Genomic DNA, 19499 nt, shown 5'->3' with positions numbered 1-19499 from the left:
CATCAGCTCTTTGAAACAAAAAAACTGAGGGATGAGCCGACCACAACTGTCCAGGCACCGATGTTGTTGGGTGTCTAGGAGCCCATCTTCTCCAGCCTCAACCCCATTCAGGCTCTCCCAGGGGTTCAGGTAAGCCCCCCTTTCAAAGAAAACCTCTCCCCCGAGAAGAAAATACCAATAGCACACAGCAAGGGACCTGCTCCCTGCACTGTGATCCACTCCTTTACCCTCCCCTGTTATTAAAACCAGATTGTTCCACCACCACATTTGCTGGTGTCTGTAACAGGAAGAGGGTAAAAAACTGCATCCCCCAGAACCATTTGCTTTCTGGTTTTCTTTCTGGAGACTCACCCTTTAAACAGCCAGCACATGACCCTCGCTTACACTGGGGAAACATTCACAGAAATGCTGCTTTGACTAAAGAGTTTAAATGCTACTTAATTAATTCAGTGCAGGCTCACAAATCACTAAGGATGAACTTTACACCACTATAGCAACGCACTGCTAATTGATGCAAAAAGGTGTCAGGAAAAATCAAAGGGAAGTCATTAACTTATGTCCCCAAACTGGTTATTCTATGGGTTACACACACAGAGGTCTCTGCAACCACAAAGTGTGTAAAAGGCAATGATATGGCTACTATCCAAATGACCAATATTCATTTACGACTAGGAATAAAGACTGAACTTTCACATCCATGGTACACAGTGAGACAGAGCTCCAGTGAATTTATACTATAGTGAGACTAAAATACCAGAAACCTCACTATACGCAGATTTTTGTGACCTCCATAAATTAAATACATGGGGTGAGGGGGATTTCTTTTCCCTAAGGACTATTTTCTTTTGCAAGGAACTTGATTAGCAGAATCAGCAAGTTCAAAAGCTTCAATCTTTTTTCCTCCTCAAAAGAAGAGAGTCCATTAAATGTGTGTGTGACCCTGACTCAGGAAAGTACCTCAACACAGACACAAGTGAAAGCAAACCCCAAGCATGTTTTCCGGGGCTCTGCTGAAGCAGGGGCTGTGAGTTCAACTCTGATCTCATCTAGGCTGTGATGGCTGAGATGAATCTGGCCATAAATTAACAGGAAATGAAGGCTTGTACAAGTGAACATGAAGGATCTATAAATTACCTGACAATCCCTGCACAAGGCAGCAAAGTCGGCAAGGGAGTGAGAGCACAGAGTGAGTTTGGACATGAAGTGCTTTTCAGAAGCCAATGTTATTTTTCTGGAATATTAATATTTCTGTGCTTTAGTTGCTCAACATATATACAGTTTGTCTGCCTGCCAGATCTCCCAGCCCATCCCAGAAGACAAACTTTAAGAAGGGAAGAAAAGGACAGGAAGGAACTATTTTTTGAGCCATGTTTGCAGTTTCCAGGTGACTTCTGTCCGTTTGCTTCTTGCTTTTTACGTGCTACAGCTGGCAGATTAGATGGATGCATTATTTCACACAGGAAAAAACAGGCTCCTTTCCCTCCCTCCGTCTCCTTCAAACATGGGCTGACTCCAAACGTAACTCTCGGCTCCAAACACCATCCCCGGCCAGTCCCAGCTGGGGAATGTCAGACAGTTTGCTGCAAAGCACTGCACCCTCTCAAAGCACTGCACTTCAAACAAAACCAACCCGGCTGACTTTTCCCATACACAGCATGTGATACGAACTCAACATCATCCAAACCTTTTACTAGGTTGATTACATTTTATTTTTCATTCTTTCAGTTAGACCTGAAATGTGATTTAACCCTTCCTATTATTACTTCTACCCTTTCAGCTCGTATGCCTTTGTTCCCAACCTCACTGCAAGGGTGTTTTACAGAAAAAAAGACATAATGACTTTGCCTCTCCCCTTTAGCAGCGACTGGAAAAGGGCTGGATTTTTCCCAATTAGCTCCTTAGTTTACACTTTGTTGGTTTCAAAGGTTACAGATCAGATTTTAGTACCAATTACCAAAACCAGGTTTCAAAGCACAAATTATCAGTGCTTCCACCACCAATTTGCCTCCAGGTGTCTTTTCCTCTCCCTACTCCTTAGGTATCATCGTGGCCAGGAAACAGCTTTCCCTGCCTCACTTCAGCCAGCGTTACCTCAAGAGTGTAGGACTACAGGGCTTCAATGTGAGATTGAGCAATTAGAGCCTGGAACAGGAGCCAAGTCTCTTAGTTTCTATTCCCAGAGCTGGCACTGACTCATCTGCCTCAGGCAAGTTTCTTAACCCCTCTCTACCTCTGGTTTACCAATGTGTATGGGAACGTACTACCAGACTAAGATGATGCAGGACTGCCTTCACTGAGGACTACGAATTTGGAGTGAAACCAGCCCAACTGAAAAATCATAAGAACTCAGGAGCCTATCCAACTCCATTTGGGTTTGATCAAGAATACAGGAGAATCTGACTAAAACAGTTAAACTTCCCAGCTCATACCCAACCTCATTCCCAGAGACACCTCATTTGCAGCTAACGCAGGCCTCGAACTGTGACATCTTAGCACCAAACTAAGGTAACTCTAAGTCAGCCATGGATTATTCTGACACTGCGAGCTGTGTGTATATGTATGGCGCTTGTTCAGGAACTGCTTCACCCTCAGGTCAGCACCAGCTACAGCTGCAAACAGGGAGAGGAGAGCTGAGGGAAGCTACTACCCTCCAGCCACTGCTGCTTAACCCGCCTGTACCCCTGGTCAGCACCCCGAGGTACTGCAGCCTCTCAGCCCTTGCACTTTGCACCGCTTTTGAATAGACCCCTCAGGATTACAGGAGATTAGGATTAACCTCAGCCAGCTCTTTGCTGAACCAAGCCCGTGAGGACCGTATCAGGAAGCAAACGCACGCTCTGCACTCCTCCAGGCTGCTGCGAGACAGAAAAACAAGCAAAATGTTCCAGCGAAGCAGAAGCGTGTTTGGGTTTGCTCTAAGTCGGGAGGGAGCCGAAGGGGGTGGCAGGAAAACAACAGGTGGCACAAAGTCAAAAGCTTGCAGCATTTCCAGGAATCTCAGCTTGTATTTTAGAGGTAAAGTTACACTTTAATCCCAGTGGGTTTCCTCGTTCGAAGCATCTTTGTGAATATTTATTTGATAAACAGGCTGTGAAACATTTTCCACTAGACCTAATAGGAGAAGAATTCACCTTCCTCTGCGCAGCAAGCCCATCCTTTGGAGAACACTAATCAGTTTAATTCAGACTATGGCTTCAAACTACTTGTGTGAAATCGATGCAGAGAGCAGTGCAAACACACTCCTTTGTTGTTCGAGCCACGTTCACTTCCCCTCAGCAGCTGCCCATTAGAAAGCTGACAGCGGAAAATCAAAGCAAGCAGACCCTCACACAGGAATGTACAAGGGGCTTTGGTTGGACTGATTTAAATACAATCAGCACAAAACCTCCTGGTTTAGACAAAGCTTGAATTAAGGCTGCCTTGGCTGCTGGGAGTCTGCAGCACAAGTGTTTGGTGTGAAGTGAGGCTGAAGGCAGGGAGAAGTCACATGCTTGGCCTTCATGTCGTGTCAGCTTACAGAGCTGGCTGGGCTCACAAAAAAAAAAGAAAAAAAAAGACCATAATACAGCAAACCCATTAAACCAACACCTGTTATAAGCATCAAAAATAAAAATCAAGCTTCAAAAGAGAGGCTCCACACCTCGGGTAGGGTTCTATTAATATGCAAGCACATTTTTAAAATTAGCATATGAGGGAGATCACAAGACTAGAAACAGAGAGATTAAAAAGTTCAGGGTTCAGTTAACATTTCCGTACTGGGAGTATTGAAGAAACCAAATACTAGAGCCAGAAAGAGTTATGGTGCTTGCTACTGCAGGACCGGCAAGGTTTGGTGTCAGAGACAGGCCATGGAAAGAGAGCAAGATCAAAGGTAACGCAGCAGGAGACAGACCGCATACGCTGTGACTAACTGAGGCCTGGAATTACCTGCCCTCCTCCTCCTCAAGAGATTTAATATTGATCCTCCCAGAAACACTAGAGAAGATTCAAGACGCAGGCTCCTACACTCTCACCTTAGATGATCTGCCATTTGATTTTAGCCCATTGCTCACTACACACACACAAAAAAAAACCACAAATAAAAAAAAGCGCATAGTTTCAGAGCAGAATGCAAGGCCTGAACAATTTTCCTGACAAGGATGAAGGGGAACTGATAACATAGCAAGTGTGTTTGTTCTGGTCACATTATTACTATCAATAACTGAAGATCTGTCCCAAGTGCTTCTTATTAATGTATGGAAAGAAACAAAGAAGAATGTCATTGTGACCTGGACACCAGCTTTGACTCAAAAGTTTATCCAGTTTATCAATGCAACGCTTCTTGCATGATTTTAACATGTTACTTGTAAAAATTTTTTTGCTTCCAAAGACTTTTATTCCAGAAAGATTCCTCTACTGCACTGGAACATGTGAAATATCTGCTTCAGCACAGTGAAGCCATCTCTGCAATAGAAGATGAAGTGAACATGCAGGTGACATACTGGAAATCGGTGGCACACCATCCTTACGTACGAGACCTTCCCTGAAAGACTGAAATGCCCAAAATGCATACGCACTCATTCTTCTCAGCTGCTCTGGGAAAGCCCCATCAGCTGTCTGACACTTTGCACTATCATGTGATCCTTGCCAGGACAATCCACGAGGCTCAAGATTTTGTACCATTTTTCCAACCTTAACGATCCCATAAGAATGTATGTTTTTACGCAATACAACATGGGTTGTATTTGCTTATGGGAACAACCCCACTGCCCTTTCAGAGTAAGGCTGCATGGGTTATTGTCTGGGCAGGAAGCAAGGATGCATGAAAGCAGCCCCCACTTTTCTCAGATACTCTGAATCACTCCTTCCCTGAGGAATCCAGGCAGATTCCCAGGCTGCTGCAGATACAGCTCTGTTTGTTCAGGTGTTGGCTGCATGCACAAGAGCAGAGCTGTGGCAGGCCAAGCAACCACATTTTTGGGTCAGCCACAAAAAAAAAAAAGGGACACCACACCAAAAAACACCCACATGTAATTTTTACAGGTATTCTACCTTTGCCTTAAAGGTTTACATGCTCTGCCTGAGTCTGCCTGTATCTTTCACTCTGCCTAGTACTCCTTCAGAAGAAAGCCTTCCTAAGATGCAGCAAACAAAATCTGTGACCATTTTACATTGTTTTCATCTAAAACTGTCATATGTAAACGTAAAGCAAGAACAGACTGATGGACCTAGTCCAGCAGAAAGTCTAAAGACATTTCCCCATCTGCTGTACATCAGCTTCAAAACTGATATATTTCAGGGGGCTTTCATTCACCGGGTTACGTTCTTGCCTTGTGTTGGTAGGTTAGGATGGACAAGCATAAGGCATAGCTTCATACCCGTACCTATATACAGGCTGGGACAGACAGAGGATTCAAGAAGTCGTGTTTTTATTTTTTCCTTTTAAGGGGAAAGAAAGAAATGCAACCTTTCATAGCGAAGTGACTACATTTCTGTTCCAGGTCATGGACATTTGGAGTCAGAAATCAGTCTGGGAAATGGGATCTGCTCATTCACCCCTTTGGACCTGGGAGCAGCAGCCACCTGCAAGTCAAGTCAATGACACTGCAAAGGGCTGGGTTATGAACTCCTTATTCCCACAAGCAAATGATTACTCACGCAAATAGTTCCACTGCAGTCAACAGGGCTATTCATGTGAGACCAGTGTGACTCAAGGGCTATGTTTTCACTATCTATGGCTACTACTCTATGGACACCCACAGGACCAAACTTATCTGCCTCTCACGCTGATGGACTGCAAATGCTGACCCTGATACAGTCCAGGCATGGGCTCAGAGCACCCTTGCTACCTGAACATAGGCAGATGTTATCTGCCAGGCACCCTCTCACAGCTCTTTCATGAGGCAGCTGCATAGTTAAGAATTAGGCAGAGATCAGAAGCTGGCTTTCAGAGCAGCTGGACATAACCAAGGGTCTGGATTTGATGAACATTCATTAAGGGCTTTTGTTGTGTTCAATGCAAACTGCATGAAGGAAAACCTTTCTTCTACCGTAACCAAAAATGCCACATCCAGTGAGATACATGTTTCTCTTAGGATATTTCTGCACTAGCAATATTTATGTAAGCTTTCTGACTTATTGAATGACCTTATGCTGTGTGTTAGATATACTGAGGTAAGTGATGTAATTTTTAAAAGCTCTGTGCCTCACTTTGATCTGCACTTACTCTCACTAGACTTTTTTTGCCTTGACACCACACGATTTTGGATATCCTTTGCAATACACAACTTCCTAGGCCTTCAGCATTTAACCCCATTAGCAGAGTAAAATGTGTGGGACAAGCAGGATTAGAAGTCAGTCATCTTTAAAACCAGGCTGTCTTATCTCCTCAGCAGACTGCACAACCTGTTATGCCAAAGTAAATTAAGATTCCTGAAGACAAGACAGTCTCTGTTATGGGCACAATTCTCCCACCAGCAACAGAGTAGTTCCAAGAGGACCAAGGTTTCTGCTCTCTTCTGTTTACACTGGATGTTTCATGAAGTTGTACTCCACAGAGGCTTTCTAAATGATGCATTCTCAAAGGGCATAAATCCATTAAAAAGGTTGTGCAAAGCATCTTCCATTGTCTGTCTCAGCCTCTCTATAAGAAGCCTTCCTGAACTCAATACCAGAGCACAACCTTGCCTGCCTGTGTGCAGGTCTACCATAAAATCTCAGCAATTATCTTCAGAGTCACTGTGTGCATCCCTCAATGGGATGATGCACCTGCTAGGGTTGGGGCCAGGGGTCTTCAGCAGGGGCTGCCCAACTTGCAATGCGGTTTGGCCAGTTCTCTGGCACAAGCAGGGAGATCATTTAAGTCACTAAGCATAATCAATGCTGATTTGGAACAGCCTATTTACAAAAACTCATGCCTGTGCCAGTCTTTCACCCCCTTCTCCTCCCAGTCTTAGTCCAAACCACTGCTTGTCACCCTCCATCTTCTACCGTTTCTGACCTCAGTCTGGAGCAAGCACTGAGAAAGGCTGCAAAGGAGAGGAGGGGCCCTGCTGAGCCCTGAACTGCTAAGAAGGAAGGGAATTGTCCTATAGAAGGGAATAGAAGGAAGTCATAAAAGGTAAATAGCAGTTTTCATACAAGAATGCAGGAAACCACGTGGCTCTGCACCGGCTGTCTGCATGGGGTTGTGGGGCTCAGCAGAGCCTCTTTGAAGGAAGGGCTGCGTGAGTATTTGAAAAGGGTCTTCAGTTGCTGGCAGACGACGAGTTGGTGGTTCTGTGTTCTACATCTTATGCCTTTGGTCTGCTCCCCTCTTGCTCTGCCATTGGCTCTTCCTCTTCCACTTTTACCTTGAGGGTTTTCTTCTGCTGATATGCCAGCCAAACTCAATTTTCTGTCACAAATTAAACGCATAAGGCACTCCTTGAAGCCAAGAAAGAGCCCAGCCTCACCCCCACTGGTTTGCTGCTCTGATGAGTTCCCACTCTCCACAGCCCATACGCACACAGCACCCAGCACAGGGACCCACTCCATGTCAGGGCTGCTGCCTAGGCCCCCCATCCTTATCACTGGCCTCCAAGATGAGTCAGGTTTGTGATGAGGAAGAAGAGACTAAAAATCAGACTCAGTTCAGATGTCAATTTAACTAGCCCAGAGCAGAGGCTGAAGCAGCTACGCTGTCCCACTCCCAAGCAGAGACAGCAGCCTCTTTTCATTTTCATTGCAGGCAAGTTTTGTGCTTCTAATCAACAAGAGCAGCATTTTCATGTGAAAGCCAATAGGATCCAGGATCACAGGGTATGTAGCCACTTTTATCCTTAAATCCTGATGCTGATTTTAGTTTTTCTTTGTGTAATAAATGATCAAAGTAAAGATGATCCACCACAGCCTAGTGAGTGCATGTGTTTTGTGGGTGGCTTTGTTTTGCTTTTCTCTCTCCGCAGGAGTGAGGAGGGGAAAATACACAAGCAGAGAAGTAATTTAAGTGCAAACCAAATGTAATGACTCTGCCCATGATGCTGGGACATTAATACAAATTGTAATTACAAGCAGACTTTTTGATGGCATGCACTGGTTATGCCTGAAAGCCGTGATGTGACACAGGGCTTTTCCCACCTTTGACAGGAGCACAATGAAAACAGGTAGATTTAACTACTCAAGAGCTCTGTGCCCCTGATGCTAAGGCAGGTAAATAAAGGACACCACACTTGAATATGTCTGCTCCCCAGACCAGTCTCTAAATCTCATGGAACTTACAGCAGAAGTTACTAAAAGACTTGTCCCTTGAAGGCAGCAGTGGGAGAAACATTTTTTTGACTGGCCAGTCAAGCTCCTGTTAACACTTCAGAGATGTAGATAGGCTGGCTGGTTAGTCTGTTCCAACATGACACACACTTGTGCTCTGTTGAAAGGGCTTATCTGTCTTGTCAGCAAGGTCGCCAGAACAGGGATAGCCTCTAGGCAGACTTCACTGTGAGCTCTGCTCTGCTCAGACTGTTCACCCTGCGAAAAGGAATAGCTCCTACGTGGAAAAGCAATGGGCAAGTTAGCAAAGAAAATAAACTTGTTAAGAAGAGCTAGGCACCCCGATATTAATAAAGCATGTCAATTAGGGAGGATTGTTTCAGGAAACTGCAGGACAAGGTGTCAAGAAACCCAGGGAACAGAAAATTTGAGCTCTGAAGTAGAACTGCTATTGCGCTAAGCCAGGCTAGTGCAAAACACTAAATGTTCAAGATTCCCTAGAGGAGATCTTGTAAAACCAGTGGTAAGCATTTGCCACCATTTAGCTAGTAAGTTCTTCAAGCTTCTTTAATAAGACCATTTACTACTTCAGCTCCTCTTATTTTCAAGATGACAGCTGTCTCAAGAACATGATCTGGAAGGGAAAAAACCCTCTTCTGTAAGACCACCAAAAGGTGTTTTTTCTCCAGGGTACCTGAAAAACTACAGAAAGTCCAATCCCTTTCCCTAGCTGTTTATGCTACTCACTCGTCCGTTCAATGAGCCATTTATAGACCATCAACTCCCAATTCTTCTCTCCCCAACTTATTTTCCTCTGTTCAGATATTACCACTAACACAGTTCTCTTCACTCGTACACCCCTGCACTCCTATTTCATTTTCCAGCTGCCTTTGCTATCTTCCCTGATGTGCAATTGAACATTAAATGGTTTGACAGGCAGAACATGTACTCACCCGACCACTTATTGCAAATCAATATTCATGCGGAATTCCTGTTAACAAGCAAGAGTTATGTACACACTTGGAAGGGAGGGTGGCCTCTTAAGCGATCTCTTCATCTGAAGGTATGACTGATCACTTTCTCTTCTACCTTAACCAGCAAGCAGATCTTCCACCCTACACACCCCTAGCAGGGCTGTTTTTGCAAGAGTAAGATCATCACTTTTGACATGATCTCTATTGTTCGTCTCTGTGAGTAATTGAGGAATTTAACGTGGGTTCAAAATAACAGAAAATCCAGCAAACATCCAGCTTTTATTCAGTTAAAAATAAGCTCTTTAGATATTTTTTTTTGCTAATCTTTTCTACCCTAGACATGGCAGGATCACTTTTTAGTGGACACTGTTTACAGTAGTGGTTTTTTACCCTGAATTACACACTATTCCTAACTGTGCCAGTGGAAGCAATGATGGAAGTGCTAAGCATCATACCGAGCAGAAGGTAAATGGCAAAACTGATGTTCTGCTCACTGGGCTTTGAACCACATGGGCTGGATTCATTTTTTAACACCTCTGCTGAAACAGTTTTAGCCTTGTTACATGCAGAGGAACTAAAAGACACTGCCTGTTCTCAAGCCTTCCAGGACGCTTGAAGGTAAACAAGATGGAGAAATTTTCAAAGTGCTTTATGGTACCATACTTTGAAAAAAAAAAAATCATAATTCTACCTCACCCCTGTTCTTACTCCTCTCAAGGCATCTATTTGATGCTCCAAGCAAGCACCGCTTGTCTAACAAGAGGATAAACTGTCAACTGATAATCAGGACTAACAGGGCAATTTCAATAGGAAGGAAAGCGCAGAACCACTAACTCATACTGACAGCTTCCTGAGTTTGTGCAATTTTGTTACAAAACTGAATCAGCCACACTTTCAGAGAGAAAAATGGGTAGAGAATTCTAACCAGAAATAATTTAACTTGCTTTTATTGCAGCTGCAACTCTGCTTTTACTCACTCCTGAGCAAACTAAATTGCCATTACTAGCAGTTTTTAGGCAGGAAACTCCAGTATGCTAAAAAAACCTTTCAACTCAGCAAGTTACTTATGTGAAATCTGCTCAGCCTGAGAAGACTAACAGAAGAATTGCTTTTGTAGACATGTGCTTTATTTACCATATGCCATTAAATGAGACAGTCAATCTACCACGCATATTAATAGTAGCAAGTTTGGGCTATTCTAAGGCTCAAATATGAGGCTATTTTTTGTATTGACCTTAACAAAAGATCATGGTCACAAATGACCCTAACAACTAATCTAGGCTTGATCTGCAGAGGGACAGAACTGGGAAACCATCTTATGCATTGTACATGACACGCACCTGCCCTCGACAACGCACCAAAATACGCTTCACATTCATGAGTTACACCTGCCCTGGGCAATACCTGCTTTTCAGCTCAGATGAAGCAGGCCTACCCAAACAAGAATTTACTTGGTCTTGGGGTGTAATTCATACATGGGACGCACACAAAAGAGATACTGTTCCAGTGTTCCAACTCATCTTGTGCTCCACCCCACAAGATGTTCTGGAGGAAGGAGGGGACAAATACTAACCTAGCATGGCCCACTAAGCAACACAGACAAAGCAGACCTAGCCCAGCTCAAAGCAATTCTCTACTTGCAGAAGAACTGCCACAGCTGCACAAAACAGTTATCCTCACTAGTAAATAAATAATAAAGTAGCCTCAAGGGGTAAAAGGTATTCCATGAGCTGCCACCAACTTTCACTATCTTTTTTCCTTTCCTCTGAGCAATTTTTACACTGCTCTATACATGCCCAGATTGCTTTCTGATGCTCTTTTGTTGAGTCTGAGGACTATGTGCTTCAGTGTTGCAGCTTTTCTAGTATAAATGATTACTCATTTATCTGGGATAGCCTCAGATCCTTTGCCATTTCCACGCGCTCACATTATATCTGAAAGCTTGAAGAGGACATGCAAGTGATTAGAAGAGTTCCAACAGCTCAAAAGAGAAGTCAAAACAGCATCTCTTCTGGTGCTTGGGAGCACATGATTAATGAGAATTTCCTCCACTGGGAAAGGCTCTTGCAGTCTTTGGCCTCAAGAACTAGCGGGCTTTACACACCACAGCCTCACTATGAACTCTGAGCAAAACAAACAGGAGAGGTGGGTTTCAGAATATCTTATGCCTGTACATTGCTTGCATACTGAACAGACTGCCAGCATTCTTTCTATTCACCATACTACATCAGCATATTCACATTCAAAACCAGCAGCAGTGCAGCCTGTAGTATGGACCTAATCCTCAAAAAGCAGCTCTCTCTCCAGCCTCTGAGCAGAGTTTGCTTGAGTAAACACTGGAGAATTGGTCCCTGTAGACATTACACCACATAAGACCTGATGCAAGCAGGGGCTAGGAGTTAATCTGCTCCCACTGATGGATCCACACCTGCATATACCCCTTTGCCTTACTTAGCAGAGAAAGTTTTCTTTGTGCAAGTAATTATGCAGCATGGCAGGCAACATGGTTTTCTGAGCTGCCCAAGACACGTCCTGGACACATGCAGAGCCTGCTGACTTCAACCAGACCCCGCACACGGCTGCATCTGAGTCATCTGGATTTTGTGCTTAGGAGTACAAAACCACTTTCTGTGACCCAGATGGAATTAACAGAGTATTCCCCTTATTTCTGATTGTTAGATCATCCTTTTTTAACTCCAGCAAAGATGACTTGCAGACTAAGTCTCTTGGGGGTCAAGGCAGTTGTTTTGTTTGTACAGCAATTAGCACAGCAGGATCCCAGGCCACAAGTGGCCTCCAAGGCTACATCTACACTATCGTGTTAGCTCAACTCAATTCTTCATTTCAGCCCAAACTTCTCAACTATCAGTACCACCCACACAGAGGCTTATATTCTGGCCTAGTCAGGAACATGAAGTGAGCTCGCACCTCATGTAGATACCAGCTCAGGCTTGAGCTGTGCTCTATAAACAGCACAGGTGCAACAGTTTTAATCTCTTTCCTCTAACAGGTCACCCAGAGAGGCTGCCACAGGCAGGAATTGAAGCTACAGTTCTGATACTCAGCTGAGTCTTCATCTTAACTTGAGAAGCAAAGACAAACTGGGGTCACACATCTCAACATCACCACCTCAGCTCCTGGGAGAAGCCTGTGGAAATGAAGGCGTATTTGCTAGATCACACTTGGATTAGCAAAGTACAGTGACTGCTAGCAGTACTTCAGCTAACATTGCAAGACACATTTGTCTTGGGTGAAAGCGAAATAGCAGCTCAAAATCTAATGGACTACATGGGTCTTTAGAAAGAGGCTCTGCACACCACATCTGACAACACCAGCAAAGCAGCACAAACAGCACTCCAGTAACACAGTTGCTTTCCCAAGCTTTTACTAAGAAAGCAACAACTCCAGGAGGAAGATCAATAGCATGATCCTGATTCTGCCATGTTAGGTATCTCCAAGACCAGTCAACAGTAATCCAGTACAAAGGTCTAATGAGATACAATGAAAATTAAAGCCAAAGCCAGATGAGGAAAAAAGTCACATTACTAACAATGTGACTAATTTAACCAGAATTACAGTGAAATCCCCAACACCTCAGAGGAAAAACTCTTCAACAAACCACTTCTCAAGAATCATTACTCCTGACGCAGAAATTACTGGCTAGTCTTTGACCTGTCTTGCCTCCAACACCCAGATGGAATAGCACAGAGTACCCCCCTTTCCACAAGGGCCATGCTGCCCCAGCGGCACCTAAGCTCACCAGTCCTTTCAATCAGACCTAGCCTGCTCCCTGCCGCTCCCAGTTTCCAATTGCTCATGTATTTAATTTTTAAATTTTACATGATATATTTTGCCTGTGGCACAGTAGATCACTTACACTCCTCCTATTAGCCCTCTCTGTTTAATTACAGTTTAATGTGAATTGATCTTTACATTAATGAGCCTGTAAAGAAGATTGATTTTCTTCAAGAGACTTTCATGCTCAGTTTGGCAGCAGAGTAGTCCTATTGATTTCACTTTCCCCAGTAAATATGCTGCTGAGTATTAGCTGTTAACCAGCTAATCCTATTTCACACTGTTTTGGTCCAAAAATCCCTATTCTGACTTCCTTGTTATCTGTGCTTATTCAGAGCAAGATCATGGGGCCAAAGCATCCCGAACAGCTTTGAACATTGCTAACATACAGCTCACTGCTGTGGGTCACTATCCCCTTTGTTCCTAAATGGCTGGGGGCTTAAAAGACTTACAGTGAAATAAATGAAAGTTATTTTTAACTGTTTAATCTGTTAACTTCCTTAATTCCTAGCCAGCTAAGGATGCAGCAGAGTGTGCTTTGTTTACCACGCCTGCTTCGGAGGCCTGGTTAGCAGGCTCTCCCCGGAGCTCTGCAGCTGTGTAACAGCCCATGCTGCTGTGCCTGCATCAGTGGATGCTGACTGAATCAGGCTGGCCACGTTGGAGCTAGGGCAGAGGACAAGGATCCACCTCTGTCATCCCACACGGACATCCCAAAAGCCCTCCAGGATGCATTTACCCACGTGCAGGTAGGTGAAGCGGTGGCAGACAGGCTTGAGCTTGTACCTGCACACGTGTTTGTGGGAAGCCCATGGTAACATGCCAACACAGCACTGATCACAACTCAGGTCCTCCTCTTTCCTGGCACACTAGCAAGGCTAAGAGACTCTCCACACAAGTTAGTGAGAAAGTTGGATATAAACAGGTTTAGTTCTGCAAATACACTGTTTCTTCCATCCTCCCCTTCCCCAACAGATCAGGTAAGAGTCTTCGAGAGCCTACAGAGTTAACACACTTGAGTTTCCGAAGAACACTGGGAAGGGAAATCCTCAGCCAAGAGCATGTCAGTGAAAACATCCTGCCATCAACTCCCAAGTGTGCAAGTCTAGGAACTGCAGCTAAATTACAAATGCTGTGGGAATTTCAGGCAAGATTCTCCTCTCAGCTACTCCGATGTAATTTCGGAATGAATCCAGATTCAGTCTCTCCCCCTCCCAGCTGAATTTCCTGGCTTTTGTTTGCACTAACAGATGTTTGCATTTAATGCCTGTCTTTATTTGGTAACCCGTACATAGACTATTTTCCCTTCTGTTCTATTAAAAGCCTTATCAAGTCCCTTATGTTTGCTCTTGTTGAGATGAACAACTCTGGCAGTATTTTCAATGTGCAAGGCAAACAAACTGACTCTTCAAGGAATAATTAAACTGAACTAAAACTTCATGGCAGTATATTAGGGCATACCATGTTTGATGCATATGTTATGCCTGTATCCATCTGCAGCCTAAAACGTCCAAAAGCCAGCAGAAAGCCTGAGAATTTTCTCTCCAACAGATTCCCACATGTTTACATATATATAACCAGCCCACAGTCCATGTGCACATGGGGTCAAGCAAGTTTTGGGTGATGGAGATAGGTACAGGAAACCCCAAAACAGTGAGTGCAAAGCCATCAAGCTTGTTAAACCTTCATGGAAAATCTGGGCTTGGCAGCACGGCAGATTCCTTTCTCCCAGCACCAAAAGGAGAGAAAGTCTATTCTGCAGTTCAGGAAGAGTAGGAGATAAAGTAACTCATTGAAAAGGGCTGTTCTGAGTGACAAATACACAACCCTTGCTTTTATAATACATTCACAGCCCTTGGAAATACTTAACCACATGCTATATACAAAACCTACTTCAGAGGTTTGTGAGGTAAACACACTTCACACATTTATAAACACTGAAAAAAAAGGAAATGTATTTATTTTTCTTGAGCAGTAAGGATTCACTGTAACACTATATACTTAAACCAGTTTCTCAGTACACAGTCTTCATTATGAGTCTTCACTCTGGATTTGGTTTGGCAGCCTCCCCAATTATTACTTCAGAGATCTGAAGGCCAGAAAAAACCCATATGACCATATAATCCGATTCCTTACATCACGGAAGGCCAGAGAACTTTATCCAACAATTTGCGTATCAAGCCCATTAACCTAGAGTTGAACTAAAGGACCATCTTTTAGGAAGCCATCCAATTGATTTAAAGACTCCCAAGGATGGAGAAAGCCCCACTTCCTCAGCAAATCATTCCAATGCAAGTTAGTCAGCAACATTGATTAAAGCAGGTACTTTAAAACATCTTTCAGATTATTTTTACCTCTGATAAAAATGAAAAGGAAATGGAATGGGGGAAAAGTGGCATTCTCCAAAACAAGCCAAACAGATTCTTCTCGCAGAGATATGACAGCAGCATTACAAATCCTATTATCGGAGTTATTTATGTGTAGCAGCTGAGGAAACCAATACAGATTTCTGGAAAGCGATACTAAGCAGGTCTGTTTAGAATACTGTCCTTTTATCATTTGGCTTTGTACCTTCCCCTTCCTTCTGCACCACTCTGAAATTTCAGAGGAGTTGTAAATCTACTGCCTTCACCCAGTCATTATCCCTCCTTTCCAAACCGCTTATTTCATTTCAGGAATAAAAAACTAAAGCTCTAGCAATTTGGTCCTTTGCCAACAGCTAAATTAATAGCAAAAATAACAACAGGGCTTGTGAAACTCAGATCATTTATAGACTTTGCGAGAAAGAAAAGCTGATTTGGGGGGCCTGAAGTTATATCCTGAACGGTAAACCGTATGCAAGCTTTCCACACATAAATCAGATTTCTGGAGTTTTTTGACTCCCCGTGCATAACACACTGGGTTCTGTGGCAGCCTGGTAAGCTTAGTTCAAGTGGCAGGCAGATGGCCTCTCATGTCAGGGGATCGTGCCTTAAGCAAGGGACCCTGCTTGGAGGGAGTTACCGCCCTGCTCTGCAGCCAGCAGCCCCCAGATCATGCATCCAGACTTCACATGTGGTCACACAAGCAGGGCGAGGCTGCGGCAGGAGGCAGAAATCAAACAAGTTGGTTTCACACCAACTGCATGCGACACATTTGACAGGTCTGATAACTGCTGAGACACAAGCCACCCCTCCACCCAGGAGGTAAAGTGGTTACTTATGCATTTAACAGAGACACTTGCTAGACCTAGCACTAATGATAGCAGAGGAGCACTTTGGTTCTTCATAAGCTCTGCAGGAACACGGTATACCCAAGGACCAGATGAAAGGCACCATATCTCAAACAAAAGCTAAAGGCTCTTCACACCAGGAGTGTTATATGGATGCCAGTTTGAAGCTAAGATCCCTAGAACGAATTAAGACAGTGAGGGAGTTCTGCTTTGCATATTTTAACACCGCCTAGCAGAAGAGCAGGAACAGTGCCAATTCATTTCACTCAGTTCTGTCCTTGATTTAAGTAACAGGAATGTACTTTTAGTCAACAGATCAAGGTTGCCTCTGAGTAAGTCGGAGCCTTTTGAGCGCGAGCCACCAATTGCCTGGTGCTTCAGACACGGGCATTTTCTGCTACAAGGAGAAGCAAATCCACGGCAAAGATGGGCACCTGCCTGCAGGTGTATGCTGCAAGGCCACGCACACTGGGAGCCATCGCTCAAACTACTCACGCACATTGCTTGAGTCTGCATTAGCTACAACCACTTCCCCTTCCCAGGAACTTGGGAGGTATTGTGCATACCTCAGCAAAATTCCTTCTTGGTGTGCATTACAAGCAGACACATGCAAAAATAATTTTAGAAATCCACACTCTTAAGGTACTAAGTTTGATATTATAATGTCTTTATTCCCTTCAGCAGCATTCCCAATCCGAGATCCTCAGTGGCAGATATACAAGGACTCTCAGGTGTCTAACACTTCTGCAGGCACCTAAACTACCAAAGTCAGGAACTTCAAAGCTTCTGCAGATCTAGCCTTACAGTCACCAATCACCCTCTCAAAAGAAAAAAAAAAGAGATAAGTTGAAAGAAACCATAAAAACATGTCTGGAGTGAGTTCCCTCAAAGATTAAGATGTGAATAGTCTCTGGCTTTCAGAGAAAAGAAAAAAGATGATCAGAACAGGGCCAGGGGAAATAAAAACAAGCGAGTAAAATTATATACTCCTTTAATGGCAAAAGCGTGACAATGGTTGAAACCCAAAGGCAGATGAGGAAAAAAGTTTTCCTCAATATGCAACTAACCTGTGGAGTTTACTGACATAAGTTACCACAGGCCATAAGCACAATGTTAATCAAGCCCAACCTCACACAAATCACAGGACTCCAGAAGATGTTTCTTAATTGAGGTGCTAACAAGCCTGATAATGAGATCTGAAGAGTCAGCAGAAGCAGGTGTGACACACAAAACTCTCAGCCAGCAGCAGCTAAACCTACCCCCCCAAACAGCCCCATGTCAAAAGTCGAATGAGACAGCAGTGACTTACAGGTGGAGGGAGCGGACACTGGAAGCAGCGGATCCCAGGGAGGGAATGGCAGTCAGCTCGTTGTTGTTCAGTCGCCTGCAACAAATCAAAATTAATTGTTGAAGCAAACAGCCTGCTACCAAGTGCATGGGAGTAGGGGATGGCCACAGCACTTCCTTACCCAGACCTCCTGAGTCGCCGGGACCACCAATATTTTGGCAGAGGCCTCCACCTCAAGGGATTTACTCTGCATCTTTCTGACAGTCCCACCTTTATCCTCCCAACCTGTTAACAAGTGAGAGCCACCATAACTGGTCCCACAGTATCCTCTTTATAAAAGCAAGGCCTTCTTTCCCCTTCTGCCCACTCCCTTAAGCAAAGTCAAGCACCACAGAGGAAGGCTCTGTGCCACAGCCCTCCATGGCCCTGAGTTTCCAGTCATCACAGAGCCAAGCCTGAGATAGGAGGCTCTTTTCACCCATGGCCATGAGGCAGATGGGTCCCTCTGCCTCAGGCAATGAGGTAAACTGCCTCCCGAAGCAGCAGCCACCACTCACCCTTCTAGGCCAGGGCATGGGCTCCCACAGGGTGCCATGAATCCCACACGAGCAGCCCCACGAAGCCAGCAACACACACACACAAATAACTGGCACTGGGTGCAGCGATGCCACCAAGAACAGGTGACCTACCCCAGCCAGCTGGCAAGCACCATGCAGCCCCCCGGGGCTAATGGCAATTGCAGACAGGGCCCCGCTCCTGGAAACACCGTTACAAGAATGTCCCCTTCAATGGTCTAATGTTTGAAGTGTTTTTCTGACTGAAAACAGATCCTTGCCATGTGACCAGCTCTTCCTTGGTTTAAAGAGCCCTTGTTTGTACGGTGAATTAGTCAATTAATTACTGTAACAGTCGTTTGTCTGGCTGCTTGAAAATTACCTAATTTCTTAGCCATCTTGCCCGCTCCCCCGCTGTCGCATGCTGAAGCAATTAAAGCCGAGCCCCTGCCAGGCTGTGCAGGGTCACACACAGCAGCTCCCCAGGACCCCCCCAGCTGCCTCCAACCAGCTATTGCTCAAGGCAGAGCCTCACTGGGTCTCTCTCCACTGCCTGCCTTTAAACTGCTTCCCCTTCTGCAGGGGCTCCGAAAGGCGATCTCAAAAAGACTGCCATTTGGGTGCGAGAGGCAGAGCATCCCATAGCTGGCAGGAGAGCATGGCACAGCTGAGGAGTGCTGAGCCATGGGCACAAGTTGGGGCAATCCTGAATCGTAATGGGTTTGTGGTTTGTTTTGGGTTGGGTTTTTTTTTTCTTTCCTTTAAAACTATTTTTGACAGGTGTGAGAGCAGCAGCAATATATCCATCTCAGAACTTCCTTCTGACTCCTCCGAGAAGAGGCAAGATATTTGATTTCATGAGAAGCTCCAGGCACTGCTGGGATAAAAGCTTTCCTCAGCCTCGGTTCTGCCTCTGACATACTCATACCTTAAAATATATGGGGGGGGGGCGGGGGAAGCCAGATGCATTGCAATTCAGGAAGGAGCTCCACTTTGCAAGTAAAAGCTAATTGTTGCTTGTGTTATAGCATGGTCTAGACCTTTCAAAGGTACAAAGCGTACAGCATGGAAAGAGCATTAGAATGCTTATATTTGTGCCATGTTTTCATTAACATCCAACTGAGCATCTTTTGGAAGGGCACGGGAGGAGGATAATTAGGCCCACCCTGCGCTAGCCTGGGTCAGCTCTGGTTCAGCAGCTCCGACACTAACCAGCATCTAACAACTGGTCGAACACTCCAGCATAAACATGGTTTTCATATATCAGCCTCCTGTCAGGTCGGAAGTTAGAAGTGGCTCCCACCTCATTCTCTCTCAGCTCACAGGCATCAGTTGCCAATGTAGAACAGAGAGCCAAGCTCGGTATTTGCTTGGGATTTCCCTCATCTTCCCCTTCCCCCTTGTAAAGGGAATAACAACAACAAGAAAAAAAGAGGAAGAAAACCCAAAAC

The 19499-nt window shown here is 44.6% G+C and overlaps 1 protein-coding gene across 2 annotated transcripts in view; it reads right to left on the bottom strand.

Moving 5' to 3' along the window:
- The window catches only part of LRIG1 (leucine rich repeats and immunoglobulin like domains 1), a 94933-nt gene that overhangs the window by 34951 nt on the left and 40483 nt on the right, over nucleotides 1-19499 (bottom strand). For both annotated transcript variants that reach the window (XM_075095754.1, XM_075095755.1), the window contains exon 3: nucleotides 17516-17590. In XM_075095754.1, the coding sequence (XP_074951855.1) occupies nucleotides 17516-17590 (75 nt within the window). The remainder of the gene's footprint in view (nucleotides 1-17515; nucleotides 17591-19499) is intronic.

This window comes from Phalacrocorax aristotelis, chromosome 6 (assembly GCF_949628215.1).
Source record: "Phalacrocorax aristotelis chromosome 6, bGulAri2.1, whole genome shotgun sequence".
NCBI classification, from domain to species: Eukaryota; Metazoa; Chordata; class Aves; order Suliformes; family Phalacrocoracidae; genus Phalacrocorax; species Phalacrocorax aristotelis.
The sequence above is the reverse complement of the archived record's forward strand: the minus strand, read 5'-3'. Positions and strand labels throughout refer to the sequence as shown.